We start from the raw sequence: 16,053 nt of genomic DNA, 5'->3' as shown, positions 1-16,053 counted from the left end.
CTTGCTGTCATTGGTTTTTTGTTAGTTTGTTTGTTTTGTTTGAAATTATGCTCAGCAAAGGCTAGAGCGATCAGATTTTGTTATCATTTTGTAAGCAGTAACACTGGGAAAGATTGTAATGTTTTTGGTTTTATTGTGTGTTTGTTGTTACTTTTTTATGTCTCTTCCACTTATTCAGCTTAGCCCTTTGGGAACAAATACCATAATTTATAATCTTTTGATCAGTGTCAAGTGAAACTTACCATAGGTGAATGCTGCCATCTATGGTATGCCAAGGAAAATGCTTTAGATGGCACATCTTTCCCCAACTCCTTCATGTATATGCATCTATCTAACCTGCAGTCAGCTACATACGAATGTTTATGTGACAGTGGTACATGGTTGTTGCCTTGGGAGGTTGAGTGGTTAGATGGAGGTATTAAACTGAAAACTGTTCTTGTGAGTGTTTCTTTTGACCCTAATAACACTGTATCTGTTTTTATTACGCATTCACCACGAAGTGTGGCCAGAGATATGTTTTTGGGTTGTCTGTCCGTCTTTCCAAATTAATTTTGTGGACAGCATAGTTTGAGGCATCCTAATATAACTTAGCATATGTATGTTTGAGTGACAAAGTTGTGCCTATCAAGTATGGGGGGGGGGGGGGGGGGGGCGGCACATGCTCATGGTCAAAGTTCAAGGTCAAATTCTGAAAATTCAATATTTCCACCATATCTATATAATATGTAATGCCTGAAGTTATTTTCTTGAAACTTAGTGTAGAGAGGAATTACCACATAAAGATTTTGTAGGAAAAGTTTCCGGCCATGGGGTCAAAGCTCAGAGGTCAAATGAAAATGCTAAGATTTAACTTAATTCCTCCATATCGGAAATAGCTCAAGGTATTTTCATTGCAACTTAGTACTGCCTGACAGTGATTCTCTTGGGAATATTGGGGTCATGGGGTCAATGCTAAAATTCACTATTTAGTGCTGAAATTACACTCTCTCTCCATACCTTAGAAATTATTCAATGCATAAAACAGAATCAAACTAGGTATCATTCGAGTTACTGCACAATGATTCTGTGGGGAAAACTTTGGGTCACGAGGTCAAAAGTCAAGTGGACATGTTCATATTTTTGGAATCTTTTCCATAAAAAAAAAAGCTCAAAATGTTGTAATGAAAACTGGATGTTACTATATACTGATTATTTGAAAAATTTTGGGTTATAAGGTCAAAGGGCTATTATCAAAGGTCAAGTGAAAATGCTCACATTTTCAAATATTAGCTCTTTTAAACAAGTGAGCCACCTGTCCAAATGAAACCTAGTCAAAGGAAAGTAAAACAACACATTTGTGACAAACTTGTCATTTCAATTTTTTTTTTCCATTCATGTGAAACTGTCATCTCGCATTGTCAAGACATCTAGACCTGTTGGGTAGAACAATGCTATATGGTGGAGGCATACCAGTCGCCATAGCAACATTTCTAATTCATCTCTTTTTTTTAGGTTTAATAGGTACAGTCGCTTTACTCTACTGTGTGTAAAGCATTGGTACATATGAGATACTAAACCCAAAACCTACCCAGTAGTACAGTGCACTCCCGTTATAACAAACATGGTTATAACAAAACATTTTCCTCCCTATTTTTTGTAGTGTTTATTTGTTCGATTAAAACGAAATTTTGATATAACAAAGGAAAACTGCCGGTCCCAAGGACTTCGTTATAATGAGAGTCCACTGTATGTTTTCAGTACATAATACCCAGTACCATGCCTTCATACTAGTATTCTGTCGACACACATTGTTAGAATGTTACACAACATTTACTTTACATGACAAAGTAAGTGATCTATCAGACAGAGAAATGATACTGACATGGAACTGATCGCTGTACTGCTGTCTTAAACCTTGCTGTGGTAATCTGTATTATGGTAAATAAACTAAAATTATACAGTTGTTACTATTGCACTGTTGTATTTCATAATGGAGGATGAGGTAGATAATTGAGCATTGGTAAAATGAGCCTCTTTCCGGCTTTTATTGAGTGCATGGTACATGTGCTACCCTAAGCACCATTGGAGACCAAATTAATGAAGACCTTCCCTGCTCTGGTCTGAATTGTTTGTGAGCACTCTCACAAGAAAAGCCTACAATTCCTGAAGTCAGTAGGGATTTTATGTTGGATGTAGCTCTGGTATAGAAGAAAGTCTCACATGATAGCTCATTTGGCAATGCAGTTTGCCCTGCATTGGTATTATCTTTCAAGTATTTTCAGTTTAGTAAGATTCATAAAATATTTCTTTATAAACTTTCACCTTGAAAGAGTGAGCCTGAAAGAGAAAGAGAGATTGACTGTGTACATGTTTGTAGATAATAACTGCAAAATGGCGGGAAAGAGCCCCCCACTCGTGAAAAGTTGTAAAACTGAAGGCTGTTGTTTGACCTGGGTAAGTGGTGAATTACAAGACACTGCTTCAAAGGACACAATTTCCATGCCTTTCTTCAAGAGCATAGAAATCAGATTTGATGGATAGTGGGTTTTTCAGATAATATTTCCCTGTTACGCTTGTATACATTGTAGCTTGCATAAAGTGTACACTCAATTCGAGTCTCAAGTGCATGCTGGGACAGTTAAAGCCAAAACATAGTTCTGGTTAGCCTGCAAAATTGTCAAATTTTGCCCCAAAATGTACATGTATGCCTAAGAAATGTGTGGAATAATGCTGTAATGACAAGATATTCGTTGGGTAATGACGAAAATGCGAAATATTACTGTATACGCCGAATATTTCGCGAGGTTTTTATTTTCGCGAATTTCGCGAGTCGGGTGCTATTCGCGAAATTAAAGTCATGCAAAAATATTGACTCTGATCCCGACGTGAATGTGACGTAAGCGTGTACACTTCTCCGTTCAGTACAGGACTCCACGATTGCGAATTTAACCACTCGCGAAATCGTCGGGAATTCCTGATTCGCGAAAATTTAGACTCGTGAAATATATGGCATATACAGTAACCAAAAATGTTTGCATCTCAGAACTTCCCTGATCAGGGTAAGGCTAACTCGGACTCGGGGACAACTCGGCCTCGTTTTGACGGCGGGGCCGAGTTGTCCCTTTGGATTATACAGTGTTGTACTATGGAAGCGCTTCTCGTTCTGGCTGGTTGCAGTTATGGGCCGAGTTGAAACAACACGCGCATCAAAGAACCTCTTTGGCGCGCGTGCAGAATTAATGTGTGCCTATCAAGCGCCTATGTATAGAATACAATGTATGGCGATCACGAACTGCGTATAAATTGTCAGAAATAGGGCCGAGTTGTCCCTGAGACCGAGTTAACCTGGATCCTTCTGGAATAAAAGTCAGTATACCGACTTTAACTTTTGATCTCAAAATACTCCAAAACAACTCATCATCCCGGCAAATCGCGTCAGCCAGGTAAGTTTCTTGTATAGACTCTTTCGATATATTACAAGCAAATATGAAATGGTGCCAGACGGGTTCTCAAAACCTTACCAAAACTGTGTTTTCACTTTAAGTTTTATTTGAAAGCTGCAGTGTAATCATCAGATGTCATGGATTCATGTTGATAGAAGTGAGTACCAGTAGCTAGCTGGCTGTTCATGAGTTATGACATGAGTCCATGTCATAAAGTGGGATTTGTGTTTTACAGCACTGGCATGCTGTCGAAAGAGGGAGCAATGGAAATATGAGAGCTTTTTAATATAAATCTAGCTATTTATGGTGTGTACATATATCCAGATATGTACAGTTGAATTGCTTATATAAATTGGACAATACATGTACACTAAACTGCAATGCATTGACATGATGTTGTAAAATATGAGGCTGTGAGAATTCTGGTGGACTCATTTTTCATAATCTTCACCTAACTTAGGCATGGTAATTTTTACCGTATGTGCATGCATTTTACAATGGTTAAACGGGTTTCCAGGTGAAGTTTGTTTTTGCAGTTTTGTATCAATGATGTTTTGTTAGGTTGTCAAGTGCAGAGGTGAGCAAATGTGTGTAAGACATTCTGTATGTTGTGTAGAATGTGTGTATAGTACAATATTGTGCTGACACACATTTATTTTTTGAATTCCATGTAATATATGGTATATATATTGAGAACTTTATCATGAATATATTGCTATCAAATGTGTTCAATTCATATGAAGCTCACCTTTTTATTACTGGCATATGAATTTGACTCATGGAAGGAAATATACTATGTTGGTTTGTTTTTTTGTACATACTGGTTCCTTGTCTGTTATTGCCATGTCAGAGAATTGTACAACTGAAACAGAAGAAAAGGGAAGAAGAGGAAGAAGAGGGAACGAAGTCACAATAGATGTGATACCCCTGAAATACACACAGTACTTGTACACGTGTAGTTTACACTATATAAATTATTCAAGACATGGTGTGTGTATGTGTGTGTGTGTGTATATATATATAAACAATATATATATATACACACACACATTTGGGGCAAATTATTTGTATAGGGCCCCATTTTCTCTCTCTCTCCTTTCGTTCTTTAAAACAACATAATTATAAACAATGCATCTGTTTATGAAAGGCAAGATTTTGTGAGTTGCTGATTTTTTGGATAGAAGTTTTGAAAAAAAAAAAGTTTATGCTGTACAGTACAGTAGTTATATTGAGAGAAATGAAAAAAAATTGAAAGCTTTTAGTTATGTCATCAAATTGACTAATATTACCAAATGGGACATTACTACTTTTACATCATGAATTTACCTTGTTACATAGATACACATTATACATACCTGTTAGAAAAACAAACAAACCCTATTACGATTCTGAATGCATTTTGACATATTCAAGAGTTCAACTACACTAGGATGTAAGATATGACACTGTAGACCTATGTGTAAACTTAGACAGACAGGAACATGTGATATTCTTTACAAGGGTGTGTCCCTTGCTGCCTTGCATGTATTTCTGTAAATGCTTCACAAAAAAAAAAAAAAATGCAGCTATGCTACCAACATAATATACACATGCACAAGCACAATCAAAAGTTCAGCTCCACTAGGACATAAGAGATCACGACACAGTAGGCCTATGTGTAAACTTGTTTTTCATGTCCATGTGAAAAAGCTCACTGTAAAGATATTTTTGCGGCATAGAATTTTCATAAATTGGAGCCGACCACCTTTCTCATGGCATGAAATTCTTGTGAATTGCCACTGGTATTCAATGCTTATATGTAGTGTAGACAAGAACTTTGGCAGGCATTTAATTTCGTGAATCTTGGGTCTCGCAAAATTTGTTAAATTAAAAAGCATGCGGGCATTTCTGGTTTCACAGTAATGCTTCAAATGCACATTAAAATACCCTCCACAATTTCTCTACCTGTCATACATCCCAACATAATGACAAGGAAGGGTGTGACAGTATGCTTCTAATCACATGTACTGTAAAAGTGGAAACTGTTGTAGGGTGGATATTTTGTAGTACGACAAGAAACTGCCATGAAAATACAAGCAACTGAACTATTTACTTGCTGTATGCAATATAATATAATTATTACCTATGTGAGGTAGTTTTGCGGGGAAATTGTAGTTGGTATTTTGATCGGTCGTCGAGGTCAGCGGGCGATATTAGTGGGTATCACCCTACATCCGGGTCTCGCCATTCACTTTACATGTAAACATTCCGGTCAATCACAAAGTGGAGACATTCACAAATCCGCGGGACCCCCTTGAGGGGGATACCTGTATTGCATGAAGTAAAGTCATATTTCCGGAGTCTTCAACTAGGAAAAATGAGATTCTACAACTTGGAAAAATGAGATTCTACAGTACTAGTAAAGGCAATTAATGTCCCCCTGATATTGCCCAATCCATATTATTACTATCAAATGCCCTGTCACGCATTCCAGGCTTGTTGCATGTTGAGATTTCCTAGTACAGTGGATAATTTTATGCGGGCAGACAAGGATTTGAGTGACTTATGCATGCGTTTTACCAGCTGGACACATGCTACTAATATGTTTTACTTGCATGTTTTCCGTGCGACCTGCTTGTCAGGTGTGCATGGGTGGTGTGTAAGAGCTTTGAGACCGATCCGTCTTTAGTTACGGGCAGCATACGGGCAGCATACGGGCACTGCAATGTACCTGCATGGGAGTTGCCTGCAAGGTGCAGTTGCTACCAGCCTCCTACCGGTGTTCTGCATGGACCTCTGCGGGCAATCCCCCTCTACTCACCCGGAACAAGTTTTGAGCATTCTCAAGGGCCCCATCACACCCTTCCGGGCAAGCGTTGTTTGTGACTTGCGGTGAACAATTTTTAGTGCCTGGAGGCCCCTGCAGATAGCCCACACCTGACAGTACCTAGCAGGTATCTTGCCTTTAGTTGTCTGGGGGGCACATGCAAGTCAGATTTACCCAGCCAAGGTTTTAGCATGCTCAAAACTTGTTCCAGGCGAGTTGCTTGGGATTGCCTGCAGAGGTCCATGCAGAACCCCAGTACAACTGTACGAAGCCCGCGACTTCCCCAAGTCACAGGCAGTTAACCCTCTTGAAGTACAGTAGGTACAATGTATGTACTGTAGGTTGTCCATGGATCTGTGCCTATGCGCAGGAAATGTATGTCATCTGCGGGTGTTTTATGAGTATAATATGGGTGTTTTACTGGTAAGGAATGATGTTGATACTGCCAATATCCATGTAGCTGGTCAATTTTGTGGGCATGGAATGAGCTATGAGCAAATTGTGTGCATGCAGAGGGTCAGTTACTGTAAAACGAGGTGAATAGGGACAATTTTAATGTTCTCATGATTGTCATTTTTTTCATGCAGCCCAAAGACTGAATCTCATGTGGGGAATTTATGTCCACCTAAAGTACCTTTAATTTGGTATTACGAAAAAAATATACTAGGGGAAAAATCATGTTTTTTAATAAAATGGCGCTGTCCCTGTTGACCCCAAATTTGGGGTCAACAGGGACAACACTAGTTTTGGTCCAATAAAAAGCTGTTTAAAGGCAATTTTTCTAATCCATACAATAGATTGGATTTAGGGAACACCTAAAGAGTTTAAAGATAATATACAAATATTTCAGAGCAATCCATTCCATTGTTAAATTAATCTTCTAAAAAAATTGCAACAGCCAAACAAAACGAGCTGACATACAAAAATGTGACCCATCAGGTCAAAGGTTAAGAGTGAAAAGTAAGTCCAAACTTTACTAATCCATTGAATTGCACTCAAATATTAACCAAGTTCTTCTCCCAGTGGCAAATCATGATCTACAATGTTATACATACACTGTAGATTCAGAGATACTAAACTCTAATTATGTTGGGTTATTTTGGGAGTTCTTACAGTAATTGTAATCTGGCACCTGAAGTATGGGTCTGACCAAAACAGATGTGTTAATGGCATTAAAACATGCAGAAGACAGAGAAAGGGGTCATGAAATACAAGTGCAAAAGTCCTAGCCTGTCTTAGGCAGTGAAAAAAAAAAATTCCGAGAGGTTGGGTGGGGGTGGGGTTCCCAGACCTTTCCCTCTTTAGGTGGAGTCAAAAAAGCAAAGTTCACTCTCGTCTATGAATACAAAAATGAAGCCACATACATAATATGTATCCCAAGGTCTTATTGCTCTCTTGTCAAGAGATTAAGAATAAAAATTCACACTTTTGTAAATAGCTGGACATAACAAACATTTCAGGGCAATTTATGACATGATAATTAATCATACAGAAAGTTTAAAGGGCCAATCAAACAACACCTTGGTGTCCCTATTCACCCTAGTCAAACTGATTTTTTGCCCAAGAGAAGAAAAAACATGTCCTAATTCCTGTTGGAATAATTATTTCAAATTCTAAGGTGTGGTGTAGGACCTAGGAGGCTAGGTTCATGCACATTTTCAGTGAATTTCATTAATCAATGGCCACAGGAGCAGAAAAGTTTTGACCACCCTGACTTTTTGTGATATTTTTGAAAACTTTTTATTTGGACCCTTAAAGAATGTTTTTTCAAATGAGGTGGACCACTTTCTGGACACTGTTGGATGGTCCTTCCATCCTGTGATAAAAATAGGAAAAAAAGTTCAAGCAAATATGAAACATGCAGATTAAAAAAACTTTTCTCGATTTTGTCCAGGCTATTCACCTCGCCGTCCCTGTTCACCCCCATTTTACAGTACTGCCTTTCTTCTGGTTATGTAGTCGAGGGTTGGCTGGGGGCAAGGTGATAATGCCATTCTGTGAGGTCCTCTGCCACATGAAAAGTCCTTCACAGGGATTCCTTCACAGGGATTCCTTCACCGAGTTGTCAGCCCTCATTCGCCACCCATGCGCCCAACACACAGGTCATAAGGAATACACGCAAGTAGAACGTAAGTAGCACGTGTCCAGCAGGTAAGACGCATGCAAAACTTACCCAAATCCTTTTCCATCCACATAAATTATCCTGCATGCTGGAAAATCCGTACAAGAAGCCCATGTAGCTTGCCCAGAAAAGTGTGACAGGGCCTAAACTTTGCTGTGAGTAAATAGGACTTGCGTGTTCACCTTCGGGCAACTACAATAACTAGCCATCAGCCATTTGCTGGTGCGAAAATGGAGATTGTCTCGATACCTTCAGAAAACCAAGTTCTCAGCACAGGTTTAATTCACTTTAACTAGAAAATAATAATTCACTCTGTAAAAATTGTCTTGACTCTTCCATAATTGACTCAAAATATGTGCAGGTACTTTCTCACAATTGCACACTTTCACAATTTCAGGTCAATCTTCACTCAGTATCAAAATAAAAAAGAAACAGAACTAGATTTCTACAAGCATGCCATCTCTTTTCAACTTTTAGGAAAACAGCATTTTATTGTAACAGGCTTCAAAATTAATGTGCAACACTCATCAAATGGATTACAATGTACATTGTATGTAAGTGGAGAATCTTTTCGTATACAATGTACCATACAATAGTTGTACATTGAAGTACACATTGAAGTACCCAAAGCAATGCAACAATGTTCTACACTGTACAATTATGCATCACTTACAATGTACAGTACCCTGGTTTCATTAAGATTGTACATTTGTACCACCCTTTGTCAACTCATATTAGGCTATCATAATACAGCTGCAGCACTTTTGAAGCACTGATGACACACACATACATGTATGTGGTCAGTTTTATAATATCCATCATAACAGCAGTAATAACAAACACGTAATGATAACTCCAGTCAACAACGTTTTCCAGCAATAGGTTTACGTGGTCCAAATGAACAGCAGCGATATTGTATACCAATTATTATGCTCTATGTATGCTTTCTGATTTTAAGAAAGCATAACATTGTGATGTTACAGCAATTGAGATCCTTTGAAGAATGTATGGCAATGAAACATCCTTATCATCATTATACTGTTGAAAGAAAGCCTAAATACAGATTATGTAAAGTGAGATTAAGGAGTGATGAGGTTTCTACTACTTTTGACCTCAAAGGACATCAACTGGAAGTATACTGTACATGCAAACTGCACATGGCAACCCCAGGGCTGCCAACACTGGAAACTAGCTGAGAGTGAGACTCCCATAGGCCAATGCTATAATTTAGGAGTCAAAATGAGTGAGATCAATAGAAATACAGCATGCAAATGAAATAAAGTTTAAGAGTGAGAAAGGACCAAAATGCGTGAGAGTTGGCAGCCCTGCAACCCTCATACAGCATACTGTAAAAGTGGATATTTTCGCGCGACTAATTTTTCGCGCATGGCCAGACAAAAAGAATTTCGCATGTTTTTAATTCCGCAGAATCAAGACATCAACCACTGGAACATACAGCATGCAAAAATATTTGCGTGCTTTTATTTTCGCGCTTGGTTCTGGTTGCGCGAAATGCGCGAAAATTTCCACTTTTACAGTTACCTGAGATGTCTTTTCATGATGAATCAGGTGAATTTAAATATGACATTGATTGTCACTTGAAGTCATACTTATGAATATGACATACTGGAACAGTATTCCTTTTCAGTCCTTACATCATGTAAACAGTAACAATCATGAGCATACAAATGTATCCAATACAGAAAATCTGACCTGTAAGTGAACATAACCGGAAACTTGCAAACCTTTGCATAGTGGAAATCACTGTACAATTGTATACAACTTGACACTGTAATGTGTATACACAGAAATGGACACAAGAAATATTGTACAAATAGTCTTCTCTTTTTCTGTCTTGAATATACAGCAAAGGATTGTGGTCAAATTTGCAATCACAGAATATCTCCACAAGTATAGTACAGCAAAAACAAATCTGCCCTCAACAGCTTCCTAAGAATACACAACAAAACCCATGGATCCGAGTGTTAACACGTTATGTACTGTACGAACTGAAATTTTCGCGGTGGTTTTATTTTCGCGAATTTCGCGAATTGCCTTCGAACCGCGAAAATAACAACGCGTGAATAACTAAGTTCAGTTAGACCCTCGCAACCGTGAAATTAACAAGACGCGAAGATGTCCTTCAAGTAGCAATTCGCGAAAATATCTGTACGCGAAAATTTCAGCTCGTACAGTACATTGTACACCATGATACCTAATTTGGGTCATGAATCCATCCATTGTGTGTGGTACTGCAATGTTATTTTCTTCAACACATTTTAAGATTAAATTAAAGTAAACATACATGGCATGAAAAAGGAAAAGCAGTCTATTTCTTTTGTGTTTCAAGAGTGAAATATTCAAGGAAATCACAGAAGAGAATAGATTAGATAATCATGAGATTCATATTATGTAATTTAAGCAGTACAGGAATGCTATCTCATTGAAATGCAGTGTAAAGCACAGACATGCAGTATGGCTTAGAAAAGCATATGGCTTATTTCTTTTATCAGTGGTAGCAATGTGAATTCATGTTTTCATTCTTCACTAGTAAAATGATACTAAATTGCCAAAAATACTGTAACAGTTCATCTGCATTTGACTTTCCTACATAAAGATGTAAAATTCCAATTACATTTGTACATGTTGTACTCAAAAAGTTTGGGTGACAATCAATTAACGCTATAACACACAGTGTACTGTACCATTGTATGTACACAGTTGAGGTCATGGGTTAAAGCATGCTTTGTAATTCTACTGGCTTACCACAGTCTTGTGCATACAGTTTAATTAGCCTGTTTCAGTTTCAGAAGATTTGGTGAATACAAATTAAACAACATGAAGTTATAATTTTGGCTTACAAGATGAAAGAAAAATCAATGTTACATAAATGGATAATAATATACTAATCAAATGTTTAAAAAAATCTATACCTTATAAACACATTTGGGGGATTTTGAGGAGGGGTGCATACACTTGTACAATGTCAGCACGGTTGATTGCTTGATGGGAGTCAGTTGTACCAGTAAGATTTTGGAAACAACAGCACACTGTTTCTACAGTATCTTACATTGTAGTTTGGTACACTTGACAAAAAGATAGCACAGCTGAATTGTTATAAAACATTGAAGAGGGTGTCAGCATTTGATAAACTCATAATCAACAATGAATGATTCTGGGCAATTCCGCAGTTAGGTGGACATGACATGGATAAAAGAAATGTGCCTCTTTATCTTACCCTTTAATCTAGGTATCAACTAATGCCATGGATGTTCACCAATCATTAGGGTCTTTCAAATTCAGTAGATTTTATTTTTCGTATTCATTGATTTTGTGAGATCTAAAACCATCATTTAAAATGTACATGTGGGACTGGGGACGCTGAAATTCACTTAAATGCAAATTACAGTGGGTTCCTTTGAAATTTTTTCCTCAAAGTTTTGCTAAAGGGTAAAAGATGAATACATTTAAATACTCCAGAAGTCATGTGACATTTTGTCAATTACAAAAGGGTGAAATGACCTGCGGAATTACTCCGGACAAATGTAACGTTACTAACCGTAACGTTACTAACCATGCTTTTGGGGGTCTAGCTAAAAAATTATCGGTCGAACTGCTAAAAAAATTTGCATGAACATTTGCCATGATGCAATAATTGAAATTAATGCAACACTTTGTCTGAAGTAACTTGAATTTTTGCACACTTTTTGTTACAAGACATTGATTTTTTTGTCATGTCCTTTTTTCGTAACGTTACTAACCAGCCCTTCAAGTTGCTATAGCAATTCTAATATTTCTTGGATTGTGTTCATTCTTTTCTGTATCATAAACCTGGGAAGGATGAACATGTTTTTGACTTAATTTTGACTTGAAGTGAATAAATGGTAATTTAGCGGTAAAAACAAATATCTAAATTTGTTCAAATGTAACGTTACTAACCGCGGAATTGCCCTTCTGCTTCAAGCAAAACAATAATGATGATAAACAGTACTTACAGAGTGCAATACAGTAGAGTACATACACATGTAGGCCTACACAGTTTTCCAGTGCTATCTACATGTAGGGGCATACATTGTAAGGCTCATAATGGGAAAGACACTGCAGGGCTTGCCCTGATTAATTCAGAACAGAATCAAATTCACATTGAAAAACAGCATCATATATTTACATGATTTACAACAATTACATGTGTCTGTAAATCTTACTCGTTACCAAGCTCCAAGTGCTCTAATCCTGCTAAAATCAAATCCAAGCAGGCATCGACATACTCGTCATGGTGATTAGCCAGATGTTGAAGATGATCAGAGTCTTCCCAATAGGCCTCCCTTACATCTATACCTTGCTCTCTGCGCTGCCTCACAATCTCCTGTATGTCTGCACATGATGCAATACAGTCCTTCTTGGAGTAGATAAAGAGCTGGGGACATTCCATTTTGTCACTAGCAATGGCTGTGAGGAAGGAATCCATGAGCCTGTTTGCCTCCCAGTAGCTAGGTAGGACAATGTGCTTCACCATCAGCCATGCCCAGTAGGGAACAGTCATGACATATGAAACTGGCCAGGAACGTGAAGCACTACTTGGAGAGAAGAGAGACAATGCCCTAAAACCAGACAAGAATGTTGGCCGACATGGAGCACTGTCGAAGATGACACCACCAATTTTTAATGCTGCAAACTGGCCAGGATCACGCCCATTCAGAATTTCGGTGACTGCACGGTAAATGTATGTTCCTCCATTGCTGAACAGATGAAAGAAGATGGGATTTTCCTCCAATCCCAAATCAAAAAATGCTTCAAGTACTTTCTCTGCAATGCTGTGCACTCCTCCCAGCTTCCCATCAAACAGGTATTCACCTGGTAGAACATATCGGATGGTGACATATCCTTCAGACATGTAAATGGCACTGTATTTGGCAAGTTCCTTGTCATCGGCATTATACCAACCAAGGAGAAAGACAACCGGCTCCTTCTCTAGCCCCCCTTCAGTCAGTTCAACCTCAGCACAAGCTGCTGCAGCTTCACAACTTCGAGGAGACCCAACATTTGAAAATTTGGTTGGGAATGTTACATGGTACTCGAGTTCATCAGCCATATCTTTTCTGTCTTTATTTGTATTTTTGAAGTGTTATTCTAGTTGGTTATTCCAAGTCCTGGTTCCAAGTAAACAGTTTCTGTACTGCTTGCATGCAAATTGCGTCTTAGAGGGTCCACTGACATACTTTGTAGATTTCTAGTAGTAGTCTAGCACCTATCACTCGCAGCTTTCCTGTTACAGATGAGAAACTTCAGCAGCAGGGGAATTACATGTAGGCCCTCAGAGCCCCTACAATACATCTACACTGACTACAGCAAGTCTGAAAACTCCATTAATAGGCAGCACCAGCCATGGCACGCGGCACGGAGCGCTCCACTGTCTGCACTGTTCACGTTCAGGCTGACCACAGTACGAATACGTACAATTCACAGCAATTCACAACACTACAGACTTGCAGCAGCATCGACGACTATTCATACTCTTGGCACCGGTTCCTGAGAGAAAACACAGCACAGGGGATGACGGAGACCTCGCTCACTCAGTACGATAAGCCAGTCACTCATTCAGCTCAGTAGATGTAACGTTAGAAACCAAACCGAATCACATGCTGCCGGTGCCGGCCCCATCACCGCACCAGTCCACCACGCCTTCTCGTGTGTAGATGGTTGCTTCGCGGCTTGGCACAATCTCGTTGCTGAAGCGCGTTGGAGCATTCAAAAAGATATTCGATAACGTAACAAACCGACATAGGTGTGGATTTATGGGCAGAGGCTTCAAGGCTAACAGTTTATTTTTCTTTCGGGTGGCAAGTGATCTAATGAGATGAAGATTTACACGATCATACCAACGTGATATGTACTTCCGAAGCCGGTCGTTCACAATCACGCGTTTCTAACGACGCTAAATGTGTCTTATGACTTGTCTTTGCGTAGGCCTAGTTGTATAAATTGCCTGGTGGGTCTCGACTTCTTGATGGGGAGCTAGCTGGACATGATCGATGAGACGTCGTCGGCGGGTCCTTTCGAAGCTAATGAAGTTAAGAATCCCAAATACAGCGTTGAAATTGGCATATCATGTTGTCCACACGGAGTTATACAGACTTCTCTAGACTCTAGGCCCTTGTATATTCCATGTAGCGGTGAATACACTGCGAGCTCCTAAGTGGCAAGTTCCGCAGCGTCCGGCCGGTACGCTTGTTTTTGCGGTACGCGTATGTGCTACACATATTGTGCAGTGCAAGTGCATGTAAAATGTACTAGTATGCACTTCGGACTCGAGCCGATTGAGGGCAGCAAACACATTGTAACACAGCCTCTCAGTGGAAAAAAAAAAAAAAAAAATAAATAAATAAATCGATCATTCAAATACTAGTAGCCAAAATATTTCTCTCATAATGTATCTGTTTAAAAATAAGTCTACTCCGAATCAAAATCTTGGAACTCTTAAAAATTGAGTAGGGACAACCTGCCTTTACCTTTTTTTTTGTTTTCTTGACGCTGTGTATGTGTGTGTGTGTGTGCTTTACACTGCTTTGGGAATATTTGCAATATCATTTTGGAACCTAACATGATGACATGCATGGATAAGAGAGGTTATTATATTCTTTGGAATTTCGGATTATTGAAATAGATTTATGTGTAAACAGTTTGATGATTTTAAAGAAATATACAATTTTTGGATTTAGGACACACAATAAGACGCCCACTAAATAAAAAAAAAAATACGATACATTATAATTGTCGAGCTGATAAACACGGAAAAGAATAACTATTAGCGGTCAAAGCTGTGAAGTTATATTTTACGAACAAAAGTGGGAGACTTTACACAATCAGTCAAAATAATCAATTATAATTCGAAAGACTGTTTAATTTTTCACTGGAATCATGGTCAATAGCGCTCCTGGCAACTAAAATGAGACATTTTCCCGCCAACGACGTGGAAATACACGTAATTGATGAATTTCGACGAATAGTACGATGTTGTGCTACTTCGCTTGTCATAAACGGTATTTTCCATTATGTATTCCATCAATTCCATCAATTCATCTCATTTTTTCATTTATGATTACACTGAATCAAAATTAAAATTGGTGGAAATGGAGGAGACGTGTTTTTTTTTTTTTTTTTAACAGAGTGGGGCTGTCTCTCCGTCCCTCTCAGTCCTGCTCTTCCCCCCCCCCCTCTCTCTCTCTCTCTCTCCCTCTTTTTGTCTGCCTTTCTCTCTTTTCTTTACATTTTTGCTTGCAAGGGATCCTCTTCGGCGATCTGATATCCGTAATACATATACATATTATTATTGTGGGAAGCTGATAGGGGCAGAAGCAGTCAATTAACTACCAATGTGTGCGTGTGTGTGTGTGTGTGTGTGTGTGTGTGTGTGTGTGTGTGTGTGTGTGGTTGTGTGTGTATTGAAAGGTTGGGGGAGGAGAGTTGACGTGTGCAAAGGAGGAAAAAGAGAGGACGAAGGGGATTGGACAAAAATAATTATAGAATACCGGGCTAGGAGGGGCAGCTACGGAGAGCTGCAAAGCTATATCAAGTTTTGATTTCTACTTCTGTGAAAAACAAAGTTACATAGAAAGGAAAAAATAACTTTTGTTACCTTTGTCCATACATTGCGTGACTTTGTAGAACAGCACCAGTTTCTACTTTTTATTTGAATGGTAATG

The 16,053-nt window shown here is 38.7% G+C and overlaps 1 protein-coding gene across 1 annotated transcript; it reads right to left on the bottom strand.

Moving 5' to 3' along the window:
- Positions 1-12,308: 12,308 nt before the first annotated feature.
- Positions 12,309-13,534, bottom strand: LOC140237108 (transmembrane protein 53-like). Its single transcript, XM_072317047.1, has one exon. The coding sequence runs from the start codon at positions 13,440-13,442 to the stop codon at positions 12,552-12,554; it is 891 nt and encodes a 296-aa protein (XP_072173148.1). The 5' UTR covers positions 13,443-13,534; the 3' UTR covers positions 12,309-12,551.
- Positions 13,535-16,053: the final 2,519 nt, after the last annotated feature.

This window comes from Diadema setosum, chromosome 13 (genome assembly GCF_964275005.1).
Source record: "Diadema setosum chromosome 13, eeDiaSeto1, whole genome shotgun sequence".
Lineage (NCBI taxonomy): Eukaryota > Metazoa > Echinodermata > Echinoidea > Diadematoida > Diadematidae > Diadema > Diadema setosum.
The sequence above is the reverse complement of the archived record's forward strand: the minus strand, read 5'-3'. Positions and strand labels throughout refer to the sequence as shown.

Coding starts and splice junctions, on each gene's coding strand:
- LOC140237108 (XM_072317047.1), bottom strand. CDS start 13,442: ATGGCTGATGAACTCGAGTACCATGTAACATTCCCAACCAAATTTTCA.